At 35.2% G+C, this 23142-nt stretch overlaps 1 protein-coding gene across 1 annotated transcript in view; it reads left to right on the forward strand.

The window, feature by feature from the left end:
* The window catches only part of CNTN3 (contactin 3), a 79953-nt gene that overhangs the window by 17267 nt on the left and 39544 nt on the right, over positions 1 to 23142 (forward strand). The window contains exons 2-4 of the mRNA XM_085300049.1: positions 9458 to 9553; positions 22344 to 22547; positions 22888 to 22990. Of these exons, the coding sequence (XP_085156175.1) occupies positions 9458 to 9553; positions 22344 to 22547; positions 22888 to 22990 (403 nt within the window). The remainder of the gene's footprint in view (positions 1 to 9457; positions 9554 to 22343; positions 22548 to 22887; positions 22991 to 23142) is intronic.

Below are 23142 nucleotides of genomic sequence, written 5' to 3' on the forward strand. Positions count from 1 at the left end.
CAAAAGAAAACCCTGGTACAAATCACTTACTCCCCATAGTAAGTAGCTCTGAAATGAGACCTGGTGCTTTAGGCTGCTTTAGTAGAATTGGCTTGTAGCCATTTAAGAAACCACTGCATAAATTTCTGTTCCCTTAACTGCCTTGTAGAAACTGAAATTTCACATTACTGTAGTGTTTCCTTCCYCGTTTACCTTAGGTTTAGACAAGACAATCCTGTTTACGTCTTTACCTACAGGTGAAGGAATACTGTTAAAGTATGCCTAAAGTYTTCATAGCTCCCAAAACTTGCAGTTTGTTGCTACTTTTCTATAGCACTCACTTAATGGAGTCCAGCATTGGAATTGGGAGCATAAGCCAATCCTTATGTTGGGAGCCCGACAGCATAAATGTGAAATTCCTCTGGATGAAGAAGCAGCACTGGGGAGAGAATTATGAAGATGTTGTTGCAATTAAGTGCTAAGGGTTTGACAGAATGAGTCTTGAGACTAGGGATAAAGGGTTTTTAAAAAGAGTTGAGGAATGTGCTGGGCCTGAGTTCATGAGGTTGGAATTGACTGGAAAGCCAGGCATGACCTGGAAGCCATTGGGTAGAGGTGAGAGAGGACAGCACTGGGACAATGTAAGGAGTRACAGAAATGCAGCAAGAAGCTGAATCTAGAACTGAAAGTTGTTGACCACATGAGGAAAAAATATGATTTTAGGATCTGGAGCTTGCTGGAACAGGGCATTTCAGCCCTAGTARCTGTTTATTTGGACCTGTGTTTTTGCAGCCTTTGCTTCTCCTTCAGGGTGAATGCTCCTCAATGGTTTTCCCAACARCAACATGCGCCTGACCAAGAGAAGCCAACACACACTCCCATCCAAATCAGGAACGAAGGCTTGGGTGCTGAGATTTTACTGCTTTGTTTGTTTGTTTGTTTGTTTTCTCTTGGCCAGTATTTGTGAGCCTAGGCAACGTTCATTCTGGCATTTCTTACTCCAAATAACTGATTATTATTATTATTTTACCTCCATGTGTTACTTGCACAAATATACTACTCTAGTCCTCAATTAAAGTATATTAAATTWAGATCGTAGGGTATTTTTTAGCTTTTGATTAAATGTGTGGAGGTGTTTTGACTGCTTGTACACAGGGTGGCTTCATTGGATGATATTCATCATTTTACTTCAGTATTCAAGATCATTCTACGTCACAGACTGCACRGTGTTGTGCCTCCTAGTGGTCAAGTCGCATTGTTTTACTCTTGCATTTTTATGTGAGCTTGGCGGTTTTTTATTGTTACCTGAGCTATTAGCATCACAATGATGAGTAGCATGTCTTTCCTCTGCCTTATCTATGGTAGAAAGTACCAGTCATACTTGTCTGTTAACTGCTGATGACATCATGGCAAAAAAATGCACTTTAGAGTCCCTTTCCCCTGAAATCTCYAAGGAAAATGACTACAGACCATCTGCTTTAGCTACTTTTGGCTACTGTAAAGCCAATGAACAAATTATATTCTGATTTACTTTGTGCTACTGAACATCCATGAAGCTACACCTTTAGTGTTGCTGTATGGTAATGYGATAGAAGTAGATCATTTCTCTTATCTGTCCTGTCCTTCTGAGGCTGTTAAAGCAGTCTAATCCTAGCTGGTAACCAGTGATTTATAGTCAGAAGTGTTTGCAGTAATTCTCCAGAATCTGTCTTATGCTGCTGRAAAATCTTTGTAATCAGCTTGATATTGCAGCAGTTGTAGTGGAGCACCTAAGGAAGAGTGTATTATACCACTACTTGAGAAATGTTAGATTTGGGCAGTGTAGCAGCAATTAATATTGGTACCGTAGGCTATGTTCAGAGCATTAAGTCTGAGTTATTAGTTGTCAGATGTGAAAATTCACTTATCTCTTTCTAAAAATAGTGGTTAATAAAATAACTATCCTTTCTCCATATTAACTAGGCAAATATAATACCATGAAGATGTAAAAATGTTACTTTTGGAGTAACTGAAAGCAGAAGAGAGGCAGAAGTAAAATGCAAAGTTCTAATTTCTTTGAATTCATCTGTAAATATTTACCTATTTCACCCATATAGAGTAAAATTTTGTTTGTAGTTTGTCACCTCTGTGGATTACTTCAAGTAGATTACTGRCAATTTCTATAGAAGTAGTCATCTTCTGTAAGTTTATTAATCTAATGATTTGAATCATTATTTTGAGTCAAATGATTTGATAAGTGATGGATCCATGTGTTTTTTAGGTTGAGAAATAGCATAGTAGAGAATGTGCTATTTTTCAACCTAAAGTGTACTTCTATAGAAAAAGCTTTCTACAGTGCTTAAGCAGTTACATAATTGTGTGGCAAGATAAAAGATGCTAGATCTTCTTCCRTGGATGGATAACACTGCAAGTAGTTCAGCGTGCATCATCATTACATGTACACACAGTTCAGTATCCCCAGTTAGTCACAGAAGTTAAAAATTTTTACTCCTCTTGAATATTTGTTTCCACAAAACTCAGACTCACGGTTGGCTTATCAGAAAGGCCTATCTAAGGAAAATAGAATAGGAAAAAAAATCACTGGAAAATATTATGAGCTATTTGCAGAGTAAGGTAGAGTTAAAAATAAATGAACATCGTGTTATTGTTTGCTCAGAAGTCTAACAGCAGCATCTTTTATCACAATTTTATTTTAGAATGTATTTTTGCCCCTTATGTAGCTAGAAATGGTTTTGAAGGCATAGAAATCAATTTAAAGATTTACACACACACACACACACACATATATACACACACACACACACACACACACACACACATATATATGTATATATGCCCAATTCCTGGAACTGGGGCTCAGATAAAATTTTAGTTAATATTGCCTACCCTGAAATGATGGTTTCCCTGCTTCGCATGAATTCAGAATACTGATTTAAGATCCTGTTTTAACCTAACCTGGAAGGAAGACATAGTCTAGTTCCACTGTTATGACAGAGCTTGCTTTTAGGAGCCTGATGTACATGTCCATTTTYCCTTTGGCAGAAACTGATGCTACAGTGAAGTTCTTGCTCTGGGCTGTGATCTATCAACAAAAGAAGAGTTCAGTTCTTAGAGCTGTGTTTTCTGTTTGGCAATTTTCTTTGCCCTTCAGAAAATGTATTAGATAGAGATCYGACTAATAAGTCAACTTTCTATCCTATCTGGACCTCACTGATCTAGGAAATAAACTGCTCCATATTTTTATCAAGGAGGGTATCCYGATTGGACAGTTGAATAAAGAAAAGGCTCTTCAGGAACAGTGAAAACCCARTAACCATGTATTAGCTTTTCAGGATTCTCAGTAAATCATGTTAAAAACGGAGAACAGTAGTTGGAGATAGAGATGAAATCTAAGGGGTTTTGGAGAAGAAATTGGTGCAGTTGATTTTGCCATTGTAGTTCATACATTAAGGGTAGTTCTGTGTGTGTGTGTGTGTGTGTGTTTTTTCTTTTTTTTCTTCCCCCCCCCCCTTCTCTCTCTAGGCTAAAGACTCTAAATACGATATTGTAGTTTACTGACTGGAAGATATCTTGTTTCATTGTAAATGCCTGCTAGCTGAGAAAGCAGGTGTGGGAGAGAAAGAAATGGATAAAACTACTCAAGAATTCAAATCACAGCAAGAAATGCAGTCTTAGGGTTGAAGAGCTGTTGAGATTTGCCTTTGGAAAGTCTAATTCTCAAAGAAGCACTCTACACAGATTGTTAAAGCTAGAACTTCACTCTAGCAGTTCCATAAAGATAATATGGTTATATCCTTCAATGATACATTTTTAGTAGTTGTGTTGGATTTAACTGTTAATGGCATTCGAGATGCGTTCCCTATYGTTTTTGCAGCACTGCACATACTTGTGCCGTTCCTATAATTTTTTTTTAACCCAGATATAACGAATGTTTTGACATGAGAATTATAAATATTTTCAAGGTCTCAGAATGTAAGATTTCTATGCTGTGAAAAATAAACTAAATTGTTAGTCAATGTGCAACAACAGCTGTAGTAAGACATCTGTTGATAGGATGTCTTGTCATCTGCTGTATCTGCTATTTGTTATCTTTACATCTGTTATAGTCCACATGGCCSTAATCAAAACAGCATGGCTCTTTGCCAGGTGTTACATACCAAGTGAGGTGGTGAAAATGATGGGTGTTGGTTACTCAWACCCTGGCAATCTTTTCTGGTGACAACCCAACCGTATTCCGTAGAATCTATGGAAGAATATGTCCATTTGTTCAAAGGAAGTTGCCATCTTTGGAAAGATGAGTGAAGTTAGTAGTAAAAAACCTCCTGTTGACGTCAACATTCTCAGTTCTTCAAAAGTATATTGTCCTAGAAAGTCTTTCTTTGAGAAATTCTTTCTTGGAATTTTTTATTAAAAAAAAAAAAAAAAAAAACAGATAATTAGACCCAGATTTGGCAAAGCATTTAGCCATCTGTTTAACTATTAAAATATGAATGGCCTAGTGTTCTTCCAACACTAAACTTGGTTTTTAATCACAAGTTGTCAGAGTGATAGAGAGTCTTAACAGAGTATTGTCAGGATATTCTTGTGGTTTGTTTTAGGAAAGCTTTTTGGGGCCTGATTCATTAAACATTCTTGTTTTCATATAGTAGAGTCAAGTTACAGGTACTCCTCCCTCACCTGTACTGTGTAAGGCTGCTACATTTTTATAAGCTTTAGTTYTGTTGATGAGATACTGATTCAAATGGACTTTGGGTGAGACTGGTGCTGTACAAACAGACTTGGGCAATTTTTTGAACTGGAAATAGAAGGTTGTTTTCCTAGYAGTGCTTCAGTTTGATGCAAATAAAGGTTCCTGGAGGTGGGAGTTAGAAGTCTTCCAGCTTGCCCTATGCTGGAGTTTGAAGGTATGTAGATGGCCAGGAAATCAGTATTTTTAGGAGATGGGGGCTGTATTAGCTGGCATGTGTCAGAGCTGGCCCTCAACCAAGTTTGCTGAAGCTATGTCATTATTCCTATGCTAGGGAAATACRTTAATAATAGAGAAGCCACTCCCTCTTACTAAAATGCAGTTTCAAAAATATTTATGCTAGTATATATAACTTATAGTACAATATTTATCTATACGAAGGCAGCAGTACAACAAGTTCAGCAGTGTCACAGCATTATGAGACTTTGTAGAGGTTGCTGTGAAATTACATTGCTTTCCTGTAATAYCTAGCTCTTTTGTGTTTTGAGTAATGTTCAGTTTTGTAGTATAATCATTTCTCTGCTTTCCTTTGCACCTCAGATGCTAACTGATTTTTACAGAGAATTTTAATCCTCCATTGCCTTTGTCTTTCAGACTTGATCTAAAACCTAGCAGAATCAGTGGAAAGACTCACTTTCTCTATAAGTAGTTTATGTTTTTCTTAATTGATACATGTCTGCAGGTGCTGTGTTCTAGTTAACAAAGTATCAGAAATAATATTTTTATTARCTCAATAGAATAAGAAGCTTAAAATTAYGCCAACTATAGATTCAGCATACAGCATTTGTCTAAAGTAGTGAATAATATATGCTCATGAAAGCATCTCTATATAGTTRGATTTCGGACGTAAGAGTTGTAGGAATGACGTTTGCATATGCGTGTAAGCCGTTTTGGTGACAAGAAAATTTAAAACAAGCAAAAATTTCAGGGACTTGTCTGTGTCTCTCTTCTCCAGAAGTTGTCATTATCARCGTAGCTGTTACAGTATACTCAGGCTGTTTTTCTGTTGTTCTTAAGGCTGTTTTTCTTAAGAGCTGAGGAATTGGTATTTCATTTCTTCTTAATAATGTAACTTTGTCTAGTACTTAATTAGATGCTAACATCAAACAAGGAGAGTCCCTACTTTAGAAGTACCTATTCAAGAAAACAATTAAAGTTTGTTTGTTTGGCTTGCTTAGGTACTTGAGCATCCTAGTTGTAAATTTTTTTTCAAGCGTATATATTATGTATATATAATGAACTGTTATTTTGAAAGAGTTTATTGAAGTAATAGAATAAATATTTCTGTGGTTGAGGGACTATTGCACTAAAAAGGGACAGGAATATGATATTATCCTCTTAGCACTACTTAGGAAAAGAACTTTTGCTAGTTTGGTTAAAAAAAGCAATAAAATATAAATGTAGGAGTACTGTCAAGGCTGCCTGTAAGATTGCTATCTCTTGTTTTAATTAGTTGATTTGGAGAGCAATACTGAGAAAATGGAGTAACATACCTGAAGAAAACTTGTTTTGTGAAATTTGTCAGTCTTCTACAAAAACTTTTTTCYATGTTTTGTAGAATATGCACCCTTGTTCTACAGTTATCAAAGCATGGTAGAATTGTAAATGAGCATGTGCTGATGATGAATATCATCATGTAATTAGATGCTTAGGTTCCACTGGACTGGGAGATGGACTTCAAGATCATAGCCTTCACTGAGGAGCATCTGTATGCCCTGTATGTTACTTAAAGAAAATCAGTATGATTTCTGGCAGTCTCTGCTAAACTTACAAAGAACAAAATCTCTAAGGGTGAAATTTCAGCACATGGGTTTCTTGCAACAATACGATGTAACTTGATGCTGTGTGTTAGCAGGTTGAAGTGAGACGTGTCTGAAGTCACTTTTTCTGTCCTGTTCTTTATTCTGTGTTTCCAAGTATGTTTTATCATCTTAAGACACTTTAGCAGGATAAGATAGGATCAAGAAATTGATCTGAAAAAATCTTTTCTGTTATTTGCTCACCTTTTAAAATATTTTATTCAACCTCTCAGGTTTTTAGGAACTTGGTGTTCCTTACCAATTACTTCATGTAATAGCCAGTTTTGTTAGAAGATTCAGAACTGCTCCCTAGTATTATTGCTTTTAGGATACTAGCTTTATAAAAACGAGCAAAAGAAAACAAAACAAAAACTCTAACTGTTCCACAGAACAGGACTKACTTTGACCTTTGCAATGTTTTGAACATGCTACAGAAACCCTTGAAAATGAGATCAGAATATTGTATACAAGCAGAGAATATTTTTGGAGGTCAAAAGTTTGGACTTCATAGGACAATACTTCCTAATACAGAGTTTTAGTAATTTTACATAGTGATATTTTGATCATTTTTTCAAAGTGGTATCAGATAACACATAAAGAATATAAAGATATATAAATGAATTAAGTAGTGATATTTCTGCAGCTGTGAGATTATTCTAGTACTTAAACTGTTTTACAACGTGATATGGAAAGCTTCCCGCCAGTTAATGAAAAAATGTTCTTTCGTTGTAATATGGCTCATATTCTTTGTTTCTGGTGGATTTTGCTTTGTGTCTTTTTTTTTCCCCAAAAATTATTCTGTTGTAACAATCAATTTCTCCTCTGCAGTCAATGATTAACAACTTCTGCAGTGTAAAATTACAACAGATCAAACCACAGAACTGTGCTAGGTCACAGCTGGATACCTCCAGCATGATGAAACCTTGCCTTTCTGCATGCCTGCCCATGTTCCACAGGTCATGGCCACTTCTGAGCTGCTTCYAGGCCAATTCCCTTCTATTAACATGATGCGGAAGATGACACGAAGACTTGAGTCTTTAAAGAAGTATGTTTGCAATAAATGAATGTATGTGTGGGAAGCAGTGATGAAATAGGTCATCTTGATTACTAAAATAWTATATACTGTGTAAGATTTACAACTTAGAATGGTTGTGGTATAAGTGGACAAAATTCAATCTAAGTTCATTTTATATTTTATATGTAAAACTTTTTTTGTAAATAGTCATTTAAAAAAATCAAACTGAATGGCTATTTTCATCCATTCATACAAATACCATGTCTTTTCTGCTCTGAAGTATGACAGTAGAATAAGTCTATTAGGAATAGACAATTAGGTTAGGAAAAGTCTAAAAGTTGGTAGCAAAACTGATGTCTTAAGTTTTTGTCATTAGAAGCTAATTTTAGTTGCAGCTTCGCAAYTTCAGACCTAGTAGATATAATGGTATTAGGAAAACATAGCTACACAAGCTGATTTCCTGTGTGTTTAATGTTGTCACTACTCAGCCAGTACTGACGAGATCAGTCCAGCTGTGAAACAGCTGACTAAATGAGCCTGTAGCAATATATTAAAGCAAGACAGCCAGCTTTGTGCATGTGTGACATACTCAATAGTTTGTAGATGTTTCCCCTCTTTTAATTACATTTTTTACAGGCCAATAACAAAAAATAATAGAACAGTATGTTAATACTGTGGCAATAAATATGAATGTTTGAGTTTGAATGAAACATTAAGACTACTCTTCAGTGTTTTGGTTGGACCAGCTGCTGCTCTTAATATTAATAATGTATTTTAGAAAGTAGCTACTGTTGGTCAACTCACTACTTTTACTTCACAATAAAGACAGCTGTGTTTTACAGACTATTCTGTGTCTTTGAGCATCTGTATGTGAAAATATCTTTTTACAAAGTTGTAAACAAACCTTTTTTAACTTCCAGCTGATTTTACTTCTTGGTCTTTTGGATTGTTTTGTTTGGTTTATTAATTTGTAGTTTGCTTTAATAATGTGTAATAATACACTTCATTACTATCAACAACACTCAAAGGATTTCCTGAGACYAGATCTTAGGCAGCTGAAGGAAATGCTATTTGTTGTGAGCTCATTTTTTTTGATGTCCAATTTTGATGTCTCAAAGTTCATTTCTGTGTGTTTTTTTTATTGAGAATTTACTCATGAGAAGAATATTTAAGATAGAGTCCCAACATCAGCTTGAATTGMTGATTATATCTAGCTAATTCAAGGATATAGTGAGGCTGTGCTGTCTTAGATCTTGAGTCATTTGTTAGTGCTAAAGTTGATTTTAAAATTACAGTTAAATACTACTGTCCTAGAATTTTGCACTTAAGTATAGCTGGTAGCTGTGCTCCCCACACCTTTATTAAAACTAAAAATGATGGCACGAGGCTTAAAGCCAGACAGAACCCCATTTCAGTGCATCAAGATGCAAAGTGCTTACATTAGTAAAAGCTTAGAAATATTGGAAGGAATTCTGTCCCTAAGGAGGTGGTAGGGTTTTGAGATTTTGGGGTTTTTTCCCYCCTTTTTTTCTTTYTACTGCTTAAAGACATGCATCTCTTTTCTGAATAAGTACGTTATTAGCATTAATTTGCAGGTGGTTAAAGCAGCTCAGTAGGATCTTGTTGTTATCCTTCATTAGAAGAAACAGTAGCTTCAAAGAAAATCTTTAAGTTATACTTTAACTTTTTTCTAGTTATTGATATTCTGATAGTATAGACCTAGCATAAGAATAAAATTAGCCATTAATCCTGTCATCCTTATTTATGTTGAACAGCCTTTTCTTTTGCAAGTAATTAACTGAAATCATTGAACTTATTTACATACTAAATCATATTTGGAGTTGAAAGACTTTCAACGCCTGCATATTTAAGCTTTTCTCTTTCCTAATATCCGAATTACCTTTCTTTCAAAAACAGATCTTGAAAACTCCAGAACTAAAATAAGAAGCACTGTATCAGTTCGAGAGGGGCAGGGAGTTGTGCTGCTTTGTGGAACGCCACCTCATTCTGGAGGTAGGAACCATTTTATTTTCTTTTAAGCAACAGCAGCTTTCAAAATCATCTTGTGTGAGMTGGTTGTTTCTATGCTTTTAGTGTTGAATTCAAGTATTACCTGCCAAAACTAGCAAATCTGTAACCTCTAGTGCAGAGAAGTAGTGCTGCTTGTGGGTTAAAACATTCTTGGGAAAATTTATCTAAGTTACTTCATGGAGCCAGCCATGAGCACAGGTTTTAAACAGATATGAAATAATTAAGATCTTAGTGCTGTCTATTCTAATTCGATAAAGCAGGCTACTCTATAGTCCTGTAGCATCTGTTGTATTGATTGGCAGGTAACATCCAACTTATAAAAGRTAAGTTGTGAAGTCTTGTACTTAYCATTACACATCACGTAACACTGTCACTCTAATTTAACCCATTCTTTTGAATGAAGTATGTGTGAACCTTTCGGTTAAATTCTTGAAGTATAGAATTTTCAGCAAGTAAGTAGAAAGCRACATAGTGGGTCTGACTGACACTTTCTTTTAGCAAATGTCCTGTAGTTTAGAAATGCAGTTTCAATCAACTCAATACTGTGTATTAACGTGAGTTGAATTTGGGGGTTACACTTAAAAGGAGTGTAAGGATTTACCTGAGGAAATGGCATAGAGCAAACRGGTGTTTAGAAAGCTGCTGCTTCCTCAGCCTAGCAGGCTGGTTCCAAATGGCATCTGGTAACACATGTTTACATCCTCTGTCTATCTGGCACAAAGAAGGATGTAATTTCAGTGCAGAGGGGGACAGCACCACTACACAGAATTTTAAAATATGCTGTTGAAACTAGACCAAGGAGGGCGGGTTGTTTTAAACCTGTTAAAAGTATGACTCTAGCCAGAGCTAGCTGACCTGAAGGGAAAAAAATATTTCTTTTTTATCATTCCGGAAATATCTTTGGAAATATGGAAGATAAGCTCACTGGAGAATGAGAATGGAACCTCCTTTCTGAACTAAATATAGAAAGAAAATAGAAGCAAAGGAAGCTAAAGAAAAGGGGGGAGGGAAGTACCTAGAAGGACTTAAGTTTATCTTGAAACGTCTGTCTAGGCCCTTGTAATTTCTACACACTTAATTAATTAGTGGAAATACCGTAAAAATCAGACACATTATCTTCTGCTATTTAATTCTGCCCAATTTCACAATTATTTAGCTTCAATGAATCTAGTTTTCTGTATGAGTAGACAATTGTAAGAAATTAGATGTTTTTGTCTTTAATTGTGCTAGTGTGTGCTCATTTCTTGAAATTAAAGCRTTTGATAGTATAATGATGTGATGTGATAGGTAGTGATGCTGATATTAGAATACTGCTATCTTGAGAGGGGTCAGACAACTGGATGTATGAACTGATTGCGAAGACAAAGTAATGCAAAYGAATTACTGCATTTGCAACATTTAAGGTATTGTGACCTCTTAAATTTGGCAGAGTCCAAGTACTCAAGTCTAAAGTGGTAATTTTACAGCTGTCTGAAACCTGCAGAGTTTTTCTGACATATATGCTTAAGTCATCTTTTAATTCCTTAGAACAGCTTTGTCTTTTTTGCCCCCTGAGAAAGTGCTTTTTTGACCTAGCTCTRTATAAGAACAGAATGATGAAATTCTGTTTCTTCATACATTCCAAAGACTGAATTATACAAGCTGATCTGATAYTCGCATCTTATGCATGTCTGCAAGCTAACTACAATCCCGCAATGTATCTGAAATGTGACGATTTGAGGTGTTGAAGAGATACAAAACATGTTTGTATTCTGAACAACTGTGGTTCAGACAACATGGWAAAGATGAGAATTTCTTTTGCAGTCAACAGATGGGTATGATAGACTCTTCCACACTAATTGTTATTCATGCAGAAAAGAGCTGAAAGGTCTGTGAATTAACAAAGGGAGAATTGTTACCAAAATTATTTAGAATTCTCAGATTTGTTTGAGAATTCAAGTAGTAACAATTAAGGCTGTCAAGGGATATGCCCAAACTGGAAATGCCTATCCTATTCTYTCTCTCTCCAGTAAAATAAGTCTTACAGTGATGTCAAGCATATATTACTTTTAGATCTGGCATGATAGGACACAAGTCAGTAAGTCTTTGATAAGATTGATTAGACTGATTACTTCTCTTGTTCTTAGTGACTGTTTATTATGTATGACAAAACTGACATGATAACACGTAGCAATTTTAAAATATGTGCAAAACTGGTGCAAAGAGAAAGCAATGAATTGTKCTCTCTAGCAAGAATAAAACAGGAAGTTGCTGTGGACTTCCATTGTAGCAAGGGAAGCCTGGCAGCCTGAGTTAGGTACTAGGACCAGAATGGCTAAATTATCAAGTAGTGGAAGTGACTGCCTGAGGAGCTGCCAGACTTTAAAACTGGAATGTTTTAATGACTGAGTTAAACTATTTGTCAGGGATGGCTTATGAACAGCAGACCTAGCTGTGGGGCTCTGAGGGCTGTTCAACCCTTTCCAGACCGGTGATGTCTGATCTTGTGACTCTGCATCTGTTCTGAGTAAACAAATTCTAAACARTAACTTTAAGAACTTTCTCAAATACATTGTCTTTTTCTTTCCCTTTAGTCACCCCCCCCCCCCAAAAAAAAAAAAAAAAAAGTTTCTGTACTAGGCATGAAAGAAAGAAACAAAGCATGTTGCAGGCTTTCTCTTAARGAGGTGAAGAATACCGATGCCTCTGTATACTGAATTTGGTGYCYCTTTCAGCACTAACCACCTATTTTATAGGTATTTGTGGGCACTTTCAAAGAAAACTTTTAGAGTTTTGTCATCTGTTACGATTTATAAAGATTGCTATCTTGATAAGCAGTTGCAGTTACCTTTTACGTTCMCTGTGAAGAGCTTTCAAGGAGACTTGAATTGTGATTATTCCTCAATATGCAACATTCCAGTTACAATACAAACAGATCTTCATGTTGGAAGAAATATCAATTCAYAGTTCAGGGAAAAAAAGAAGTTTCCCTTTACTTCTACAGTTCAGCTTCCCTCCTCGTCCTCTTTGCTTATCTTAGCCACAAATAGTCATGTAAATAGCATGAATATTCCCTTGCAGTGGGGAGTGCATTATTCGTACAGTCAAGGGCACTTTTTGTCCTGTACTTCTTGCAGGTTCAGTTGCATAAATGTATAGACATCTGTTTAAACCCATAATGAGACTCCATTTAACTTTGTATATTTTAGCTCGTATGTTAAGCTTATGTATTAGCTTGTTTTCTGTGTGTGTTTTTAAGTACATAGGTGGAGGAAGAGGATGCTCACAATCAGCATTTCCAGCTGAGGGTTCATGTCAGTTTTATATTACTGTTGTTAAACATGACCTGCATCACAAACTATTCCATTTTATTTTTTAATGAGTTACAGCATTTTCCCATTTTGGCATTCTCTGTTTCAGCAGACTAGTTKGAGATTTACTGAATGGGAAATTCGATGAACTATTTACCTTTTTGTGTGAAGATTTCTCCCACTCTTTACTATTGATCTAGCTGGAGAAGGATGTATGTGTAATTCAATGATTATTACTAACTTGAGATTTCTAAGTAAAACCGAGCAAAATATTTTGCTAATTCAGCTCTTACATTAATATAAGTTACATTATAATTGAGCAGAGATTTTTTTGATAAATACTCTTGAGTCATGAATATTCATTGTTCTGCAGGAGYGTGACCACACTTCTTTTATAAAACTTTAATTCTGTTACAGGAAACATGTTAAAATACACTGTTTTTCACAAAACAGTAAATCCACTTCCCCTATGTACTTAAGAGGTAAAATGACTTCTGAAATTGTTTTACGTAGGTCTRCTGTTCTATTTCAACTGTTATAATCATTAAACTCCCCTTAAGTCTTCAGGGCTGTTTTGACCTCTTACTTTCTGTTATGTTCTCAAAAGACAGATCATTCAATCAATGAATCAATCATCTCAAATGAACACACAAAATTTAATATGTAGCTAGTTTAAAAAGGCTAGACATGTGAAGATCTAAAAATGCTTTCTTTCTACTATYGTTTTTATTCTAAAATCAGTAAATGGAGAGACAAAGTCCTAAGTGAATCCTAAAGTTCCTTTAGGAATATTACCTTTTATTACTGCTGTACATGTATCTTGATTATCATGTAGTGTGCTTTCTCATACATTGTTACTTACATTTGTATAGCACAGTCAGTTTTACTAATCTGACACTGATCTTGAACTTCAGAAAATGATATTGATTTTTACGTCCTGTCCTTAAGGAGAGGAGAGAGCAACAAAACATGGTCATTGTATAGAGATGAAGATTAGCTTTATGGTTATCTGCACTTTTCAAGGAATTCAGATTTACCTGAATTGCTATGTTAGTGGGTATGCCTACCGTTATCTTGTTTCYATATGGAATATGAACATAACCGAGAAGAACTTCAGTTAATGCCAAGAGTGTAGTGGAGCCAACAAATGATTTGCTTTCATGCTTACAGTGCTAGGATGAAATCCTACTTGCCTTATATTCACCATTAGTCTTATGTGGTATGAATGTTCCTGTTTCATATGGAAATGGTCAACATGCCAAGGGCATTTCTATGTGAAAAAGCAGCAAGAATGCTCTCCATCTTACTATCATGACCTGATAAATGCAGTCCTAATTGATAAATGAGACCATACTTGAAAGATAAGCTATAAKCTAGATTGATAACTATTATTCTAAAGTTGTGGCATGCTGGTTTGAAATGATATGAGAACACTGAAAATAGATCAATTTATTGCTCACTGGATGATKTGTCATATCAACCAGTAAATAATGTCATGTCTGTTGCAAATTAGTATTTAGACTTGCAAATTGTTACTCATATCTCTGTATTGCCATTTGGAGACTTGTAAGTTCCAAAAAGACTGCTTCATGAATAACACAGCATAGAAAATCTATTATGCCAGGAATATTTTTGCTGTTCYTCCCCCTTGCCCTCACAAACTCTTGAATACCATCATGCTATATTTCAGGGAACTACCATTTGATTTAATTTAACTGATTTGGCTGTGTAAATGTTTCATATTCTTAAAACAAAGCAAAAGCAAACTGAAAGAACTCCAGATTATAGTTTCTTTTCTGTTGTCCATTTGTGCTTTTTCAGTKAGATGCAGACTGGCCTGATCTTTGCACATCTACTTTTCTGCTTTTGTTGTAGATTGTGGATGATATTTATGTGGGCATAAACAATAAATCCTACTTTCAATAGGAACATTATGAGGTTTTCACACACAAAATGCATTCTAAGGAGAATGGTAAGATGAATACTGTTAAAGCAATGGTCTTACAAATTGTTCCACAGTGTTCTTGAGCTGTTCTAAATCTGCCAAGGAGACATTTTCTCCTGTCTACCAATGGTAATTTTATTTAAAAATGTTTTGCAGTAGTCCTGCTGGTGTTGTCGTCATCTGCACAAATTTCAGCTGACARTTTGAAATGAAATGGTGCCCAAGAGACATTTATATTTGTCCATACGAGGGACAATAATACATGTTCCCAGCTGGAATTCACAATGATTTCTCTGTCAAAGCATTATTCTCCCCACTAGTGACAAATCAACGTCTGCAAGGAGAAATGGTTCCTCAGACTAACTCTGTGTTTGTGTGTGTGTATAAACTGCACTTTTTTGATAAACCTGTGTTTCAGGTTGAAGTAAAGCTGATTGGACTAACACGTAAATAAGGGTATATTAATGTCTGCAGCTACTATATACTAGCTGGGTTTTCAGCCTGGTGTTTACCCAGCCTAAGGAACCTGCATCAAATTGATGTATGATTTCAGTTTGGAAGAAGGCAAACTAAAAAAGTAATATATCACTCCAGATTCTTTACAGATTACTCTTTCTCCATGTTTCATGGTAAACATTAATGACAGTGAACACTTGAATGTATTAGTATTTATATTTTATTTCTTTAAATATTTAATCTTATGTCAGTTTAAGTTTTAGTTTGGGAGATGTATATGAAGGATAGTTTCATGGCCAGGTTAGTTTCATGGCCAGGTAAGACAGATGGTCAGTAAAGCCTAAAGCATGGGAACATCTGCAGTCAGTGTTACTAGCTCCTGTAAATTTTGCACTAAATCTTCTAGAATACCCTTAGCAAAATGATTATGATAATGCTGTAGCTTTTTACTGTTTTGTTTTTAAAGAGAGGTTCTAGCCTGCAGACGTTGTATGTATGTGTATAAATTAAGTGTGTGTGCATGTGTGTAGCRTATCCCAAGAAAACTAGTTTGCAATGATACAGTTTTCACCTCATGTCTGATGAAGAGTTTTGGATAAGATTGGATCTACTGACTTCAGTACACCTGGTATCCACTAAAGACTTGCTAGGAGAGTTTGTAGTAGTTGGGCAGCTATGGGAGAGCAGAGGAGGTTTTTGAGACTAATACTGCACAAGTTTCATCAACAAAACTTATATAGGCTCTCCAGAAAACCCCCAAAAGACTATGGCATGTTCACTTTGTCCAATACCTGCTTTCCTTACTCTTCTTTGCCTCATTCAGATTGTTTAGGTTCAGGAATATAGGATAAGAGTCTTATAATATTACGAGAGGCTGTGCTTCTTCTGTTAGGATATGTAGGAAGAAGGGGGAGAAAGGAGAGAAAGGTAAATTAGGAAGGAAAGAAGTGCAAAAAAATTCAAGTGAAACATTTTTTCTTAGATAGTTCTGAGTGTTTCAGATATCCCTTGGGAAAAGGAGAGTAAAACTGCAGAAAACTGCTTTTGACACTTTTCTCTACTGAGATTCCCTATGCTGCTAAATTGTTAGTTTGTGTGTTTTTCTATTTCCTCCCCTCTCCYCCTGCCCCAACTCTTATGTTCTCTACTAAAATACTTCTGCTTTTCCTTGGGGAATATGATAACTGGTCAGGAAAAGGAAGAGGCAGGAGGGGGATGGCTGCAGTCCTGACATGTAGTAACTGCTGATCATTACACTGGTAACAAGAATGCAGAAAGCAATTTTCATGTTTTTCCTAGGGGCTTTGCCAAATACCTTCTCCTAAATGAGTGCAAAACTGTGAAATGAAGTTTGTCACTACTACCACYTATTAAATGTAAATTTTGCTAACAAATGTATTAAAATGCTTAGGTAGTTTCCATTCATTTATCTCACATGTTTAACATTTAGGAGAAATCAAATGTATTTTTGTTGAGCAATAAGCCAAACTATTTTGTCTTTTTTWACTTAAAATTATCATAGGCAGGAAGCAATTTAAAATACTTTCAAACACTGAAAATGCACAAGAGTGTTTTTTTTCTTTTTCTTAAAAAGAAAAAAAAGCTCTGAGCAATTAAATATAAAGTTCTAGGGAGGTGATTAAAAGAATAATTTGTCATTTGAAATGGATATGACTAATGGGTATGTGTTTAAATATTGCTTCCTAAAGCAGTTTTTCTTTTGTGCTTGCTTTTAAGGTAAGAATGATTTGATCAGAGCCGGTACATTTTGAATGACATTGCTAGTCTGAAACAATTAGTTTGGAAATGTGATAAAGAGAAACTAATCCATCATCCTTCACAGCTRGAGGGTAAATGAAATTGGGTTCTTATTCAGCATTGGAACCCAAACTAAAAGCATTTTGTTAGGCTTTTTCATTAGCATCTGGGTTTCTTTCAGAGCAGGAATGAACATTTAACCTGCCAGTTAAGGATCACTTTTRTATTACAAGGTCATGTTCAGTTTGAAACTAACATGAGCTAGGGATCAAATCCTATGTGCATCAGAAGAAGGAAAAAAAAAAAGAGAAAAAGAAAAGAAAGAAAAGCAGTCACTACTGACTTGTTGGGATGTTTTCCCAGTGGTGTACTTTTTGGAAATGAATGAGAGTTTTTCTGTGGTATTATGCAAAAAATGCCATCAGTCTTGAAGACCCCTGTTTCTGAAGGATAAGCTTAGAAATGTTTAATTTTTAACTTTACTTGTCTACTTTTCATGCTTTTTGGAAGCTTCAGAAAAATCTTTGTAGGGTTTAGAGAAGCTCCTTTAGTGGAGTATTTACGTCACTGGAGTTTTGTGGCATGTAGTAGCCGTGCAAATTTAACCAACTGATTTCTGTAGTTACTGCTTGGCCACTTCACAGTTGTGGGTAGGCAGAATGGGAGCCAGAAGAAAGAATTTAAGTAATGCTGCAGCTAGATTGAAAGCATCTCATCTTTTTTTAAAAAAAATATTGCACTAGCTCATTTCAAAATCAGAAAGAGAGTGGACATTCAATTTTAAAATGAAAATTAGCTGTTAGCTTGAAGTAGCATGTTTCCARTTTCAGCTAAAACACTTCAACATTCTTATTTAAATGTGTAGATTAAAATTGCAAGATATTACATAGGTTTCTTATACTGCTCCCATTGTTTTGGGTTATTCCATACGTAGAAGTTGCATGCCTAATTACCTGCACAGCATGCTGAAAGTCGATCTTTTATATTTTATCCACAAAATAATTCACTTTCAGTGCCAAAAAGACTGATAGTGTAAGTTAGCTTTAAATCAAAATGATTCCCATTATACTCTGGAATAAAATGAATTTCTTGGAATATATTCTTCAGGTTTTTTTTTGTTTGGACTCATTAGATTCCCATCATGCAATTTGTTTTGCATAAGCCCAAAATATGTTTGTTTAACCAGAACAAGAATTACTTTAAAGAATTTGGAGAGAATTTCAGGAAACTCTTAAATCTTCCCCCCCCCCCCCAAGTATGGTTAATATAGTAAAGGATATAAATATAAACACTTTGTCTTCTATCTTACTTTATTTGTGATGTGCACCTTTTAAAATATCTTACGGAGATTTGCTTTGTAGTGGTCACTTCTTTAGATATAGGGAATCATTAATAGTATGCAAACTGCCTCCAGTTTATATATACACTGTAGTCTGAAATGTTACTGCAGATCATGTAAACAGCTAAAGATCTTTGCATTATTAATAGTGTAGCTATTTGCATACAAACAATTTGGGATGCTCCTTAGAAATATGCAGTTGTGTACAGTTTGTTTCCAGCTGAACATACTTATGTCAGTTTTCCAATTCATGGACATTCTATGTGCTCAAGAATATACCATAAAATCCAGAAGTGGCATACATTTATTTTCAATAAAATTCTGAAGAGATTTTTTTCATTGTCAAAACTGTCATTTTTGAAAGTTGCATCTGAATACATCTAAGTACATTCCTATGTTAGGGGATCTAGTATTGGRGTGCCTGAACACCTTGTCTTAGGTCTACACTGCAAGAGATTTTTATCTGTGAAGAATTAAAAGAAAAGTGTAATTTATTTTATGACAGAAAAACTACTCCCTTACCTCTTACTTTGGCTTAAATACAGTAGCCACATACAGCCTTCCAGTTGACTGCAYAGGCACACTGATGGAATGATGAAATACTGAAGGAATATAGGAATTTCTTAAACTAGCACAGTCAGCTGAAGATCAGTCAATGTCAGAGCTGGTCTTTACATTTTGGACTCACATTGCAAAAGTACTCATTTTCTTCATTCCGATGAGGGAAAATTCTAGCCACTTCATTTCATTTAACTAACAATTGTTAAGTCAACACAGTACAATCTAAAATCAAATTACTTTGAGGGATTATTTATTTAAACATCCTCTTCCCTGATGGAAATTCTATGAGGTTTGAAGGCAAGTTTGAATGTTTCAGAATTATATTATTAAAAAGAAAGCATATAATTAAAAGCATNAAAAAGTACATGCATGGCTAAGGAGTTAATTGGGTTTTGAAATTGGGCTTTAAAGGCCACTACAAATATGGGTCTTACACCCCCTATATTACTTTAACTTCTTCTATAACAAAAATCAAAAGTTTCTGAAGTAAAGTAGGGGTTTTTTTGTTTGTTTTTTCCAAGGCTCATAGGTGGTACAAAATGACTGCAGTGGCCCAGAAAAGTTGATTTAAATAGTATGAGTTTAAATTTGAAAATTATATGCAGTTTTTACATATAAAGACCTCTTTTTCATTGAACACTTAAGTATGCAACGTGCCTAGTGCCATGTGAGCATGATCTAGATTGTGGTATGTAGACTCCACAGCAAATAATGAACAAATAACACCAAGTGAAGAGTAGAAGCCAACCAAGATATAGTAAACAAAATTGAGTAACAACTGTAATTTCTGATACCTTATCCATCTGTGGCTTCCAAAGCCCAGAAGAGGCATACTACTCTAATTTGTAACAGAAAATCAACTGAGAACTTGTAATTGACAGAAAGGGAGTGAGTTCGTGTCCCTTGAGGTACACTAAGATCAGCAACTGGAAAACAGGGTAAACACAATAAATCATAGAACAAGTTGTTTAATATTAATTTTTCTGGAAATTAATAATACARTTTTGTATAATAAATATAAAATGAGATACTGGCTGTGGAAAGCACTGGGAAAGAAACACCAGGATCTATTTCTAAGAGTCAGTGAAAMTATATATCAAATAAGAAATTGGTTTTCCAGGGGTATTTATTCATAAGTTATCATTAGATCCAGTTAAACTGGAATGTATTTTATCTGGCTTTCGCAATCATAATGGCTGCTCTTTATGATTTTACTCTTGACTTTAGGCAATGAAATGGAAATGAAATTAGGCTGCTTATTTCCTTACTGGTATCTCTTTCAAATGGGGGGTGGTGAGTGTGTTTTTGGTGTGTGGTTTTTTGGGGTTTTTTTTTGTTTGAGGAGAATAAAATACTACTTGGGTTAATGAAAACAAGTAGCTTAGTGAGTACCAGAACTAATAAATAATAAAGCATTTTTTTCCCCACACAGTTTTGTGTCTTGTGGCTGTTTGACTTTGTAGAAAAACTGATTTAGATTTTCAGCTCTATAGTCACTGATTGATACCTAGTTTGTACTACAGTTTTTCCCACAATCTTATGACCACGCTCTTTCATTGGCCCCATTGTATAAATGTTTTTTTTTTTGTTTTTTTTTTCCCCACTCTTTCGCTGTTAGCAAGATCATATGATCTTTGTTCTCAGAGAGGATGTGGTCTGCTCGCAGTTACAACTTATGCGCTGTTTTCACAAGTGAAGTGGTTGCCTGACCTATTGCAGAATGTAGCCAGAACTGCCTGCAGCTCCCTCTCAGCGCTGAGGACTGATTAATTGCTCTGCCCCTCTTCAGGAGCAAACCAGTGACACCTACTTCTTAGTATTYTTATGGGAAGATGGATAAATAGCTGTACAGAACAGTTCTACATTGTCTATACAGCTGTGCCTACATACAAGACTCTGTTGTGGCACTTTTCAAAGGTCTTTCTTGAAGTTAAGCTATATCACACCTTTGTGGGTTTTTTTTATTCCTTCTGTGTAGCTGCTTTGTCAAAGAATAAAAGAGGCTGATTAGTTGTAATTTTCTTTTCTTGGCAAATCCATGTTGGCTTTTCTCCCATTAAATTTATTCTCATCTCATATCACATAGGAAGAAACTTCTAGACAAAGCCATTCCTCCACCTGAAGAGGCTTCTGCTATGAGCTGAGCAGGCTAGCTGGCTGTCTGCTTTCACCAATAAACCCTTCCCACTGTATCAGAAGCCTGACTCTTAAATATTCTAAAGCATGTTGATTGTTCATACACACTGTGCCTCAAAATTTATGTTACTGGAAGGAGTATAAATATTGATGGAAGTAAACTAAATGCAATTATGATAGGTCATTTCATTTTGATACCCTTTTTGCATTAATTAGTCTGTAAATATATTAATTTCATTTATTGAATGGATTTTCATCTTCACGATCTTACCTTTTGTTAAATTCTCCTGTTGGCTTAGCATTTTCCTAGGTGTGTATTCATACTCAGTGCTGAGGACTATGTTAACTGCCTGCACTTCATTTCATAGCTACATCTATGTCTATGCACTTTCAAATTAAACCTCTGCAAAAAGGGATGATCTTCATTTTGTAAGGGCAGTGCAAATGCTTCAAGATATTTTAACATCAGGGCGGGTCAATCAAATCATAATTGTCTCCAATTATCACTTGCAGAAGCTGTGATTTTTTTTTTGATAAACTATAAGCTGAGTAGCACTTAGGTGAAAAATTTTTTCTTGCCTGGAAAACCATTAAAATTYGATTTTTTTCTTTAAGATATGAATGAGAGACAAGAACATCACCTCTTAGAGGAAGTGACTTTTGCTGAATGAAACTGGCTACAGAGTTCAGTTTTCTCTACAAGTGATGATCAGCAAAACCAAATTATACTGTAACTTCTGCCAAATATGTTAGTTTATTGTTTCAAAAATGCATTTCCTTTAAAGGGATCATAAAAAATAGTTTTGAGGTCTGTTTTGGCATTTCATACAGAAAGATTTAATTTTTGTATGAAAAATATAGTTTTACTGTGCATTGCTTTTGCCAAGTGTTTACTCTTCTTTTGGCATTCCTTTTATTTGCACAGAACTGTGCTATTTCTAGCTAAGTTGTATAATATATTCCATTTTAAGAAAATCTGGTCTCATTTTTGCTGTCTACTTCTCTTTCTATTATATTATTTCGTAAAAAAAATCAAGTAGATCAAGAAAGTTCTTGTGTAAAGCAATTTAAGTTCATTTAACTTTTTCCCTCTAATGGRGGAGATATGGCTTTGGTGTGAAGATGTTTTACCTCCTTTTCTTTGCAGTACCTTTTTACATTTTTCTTCTTCTGTCATGGGCTGTCTGATCCTCTTTGTTTGGTACTGGTTTTTGAAAAAGAAAACCTGAAAACCCTCATCAAACTTCCTTGCCTTTTTTTTTTTTTTTTTTTTTTAATACTGATCAGAATTGTCATTTGCTTGGATCTTCAATGAATATCCATCTTTTGTACAAGAGGACAGTCGGCGATTTGTGTCTCAAGAGACTGGTCACCTCTATATAGCCAAAGTCGAACCATCGGATGTAGGAAATTACACCTGTGTTGTAACCAGCACTGTGACGAATAGCAAAGTTCTTGGTTCACCTACTCCTCTAGTGCTCCGCACAGATGGTATGACTTCTTTTTATACTATGAATAAACAAAACCAGTAGTTAGTAGTTAGTATATGCCTCTAGTCTCTAGTGAATATATTTGTCTCTTAAGAGTATAAGCTTTTAAGTATTCTCAGAATAGTGATTGCTTAAAAGAAGATAGACTGTTTTTTGTTACATACCCGTTTTCCTCTTGTAGGCTTGACAACGATTTAATTGGAAGATTCCTATGCTTGTTTTTCCAAACACAATGCAAAAATAGACAACTTGATTTTGAACCAAACGTGATGTCAGTGCCAAAGAGAGAAAGATGACTTTAAAAATGAAAAATGATTTTTTTTTTCATTTTTCCCATGTAGGAGTGATGGGAGAATATGAACCCAAAATAGAAGTTCAGTTTCCTGAGACACTTCCTGCAGCTAAAGGTTCAACAGTGAAGCTTGAATGCTTTGCACTAGGAAAGTAAGTTCCCCTCTTCAGTGGTACTGCAGAATTTAAGCATACCAGGGTTTATCTGYACAGCAGATGTGGAGTTCTAACAGTCTTTTCAGTATTGTTTTCTGAAGTCCATATTTTGACTGTCACCATTATTGCCTTGGTAATAACCAAGTAAT

This window comes from Rhea americana, unplaced genomic scaffold, assembly GCF_003343005.1.
Source record: "Rhea americana isolate MKP2758 unplaced genomic scaffold, rheAme1 scaffold_16, whole genome shotgun sequence".
Taxonomy (NCBI): Eukaryota; Metazoa; Chordata; class Aves; order Rheiformes; family Rheidae; genus Rhea; species Rhea americana.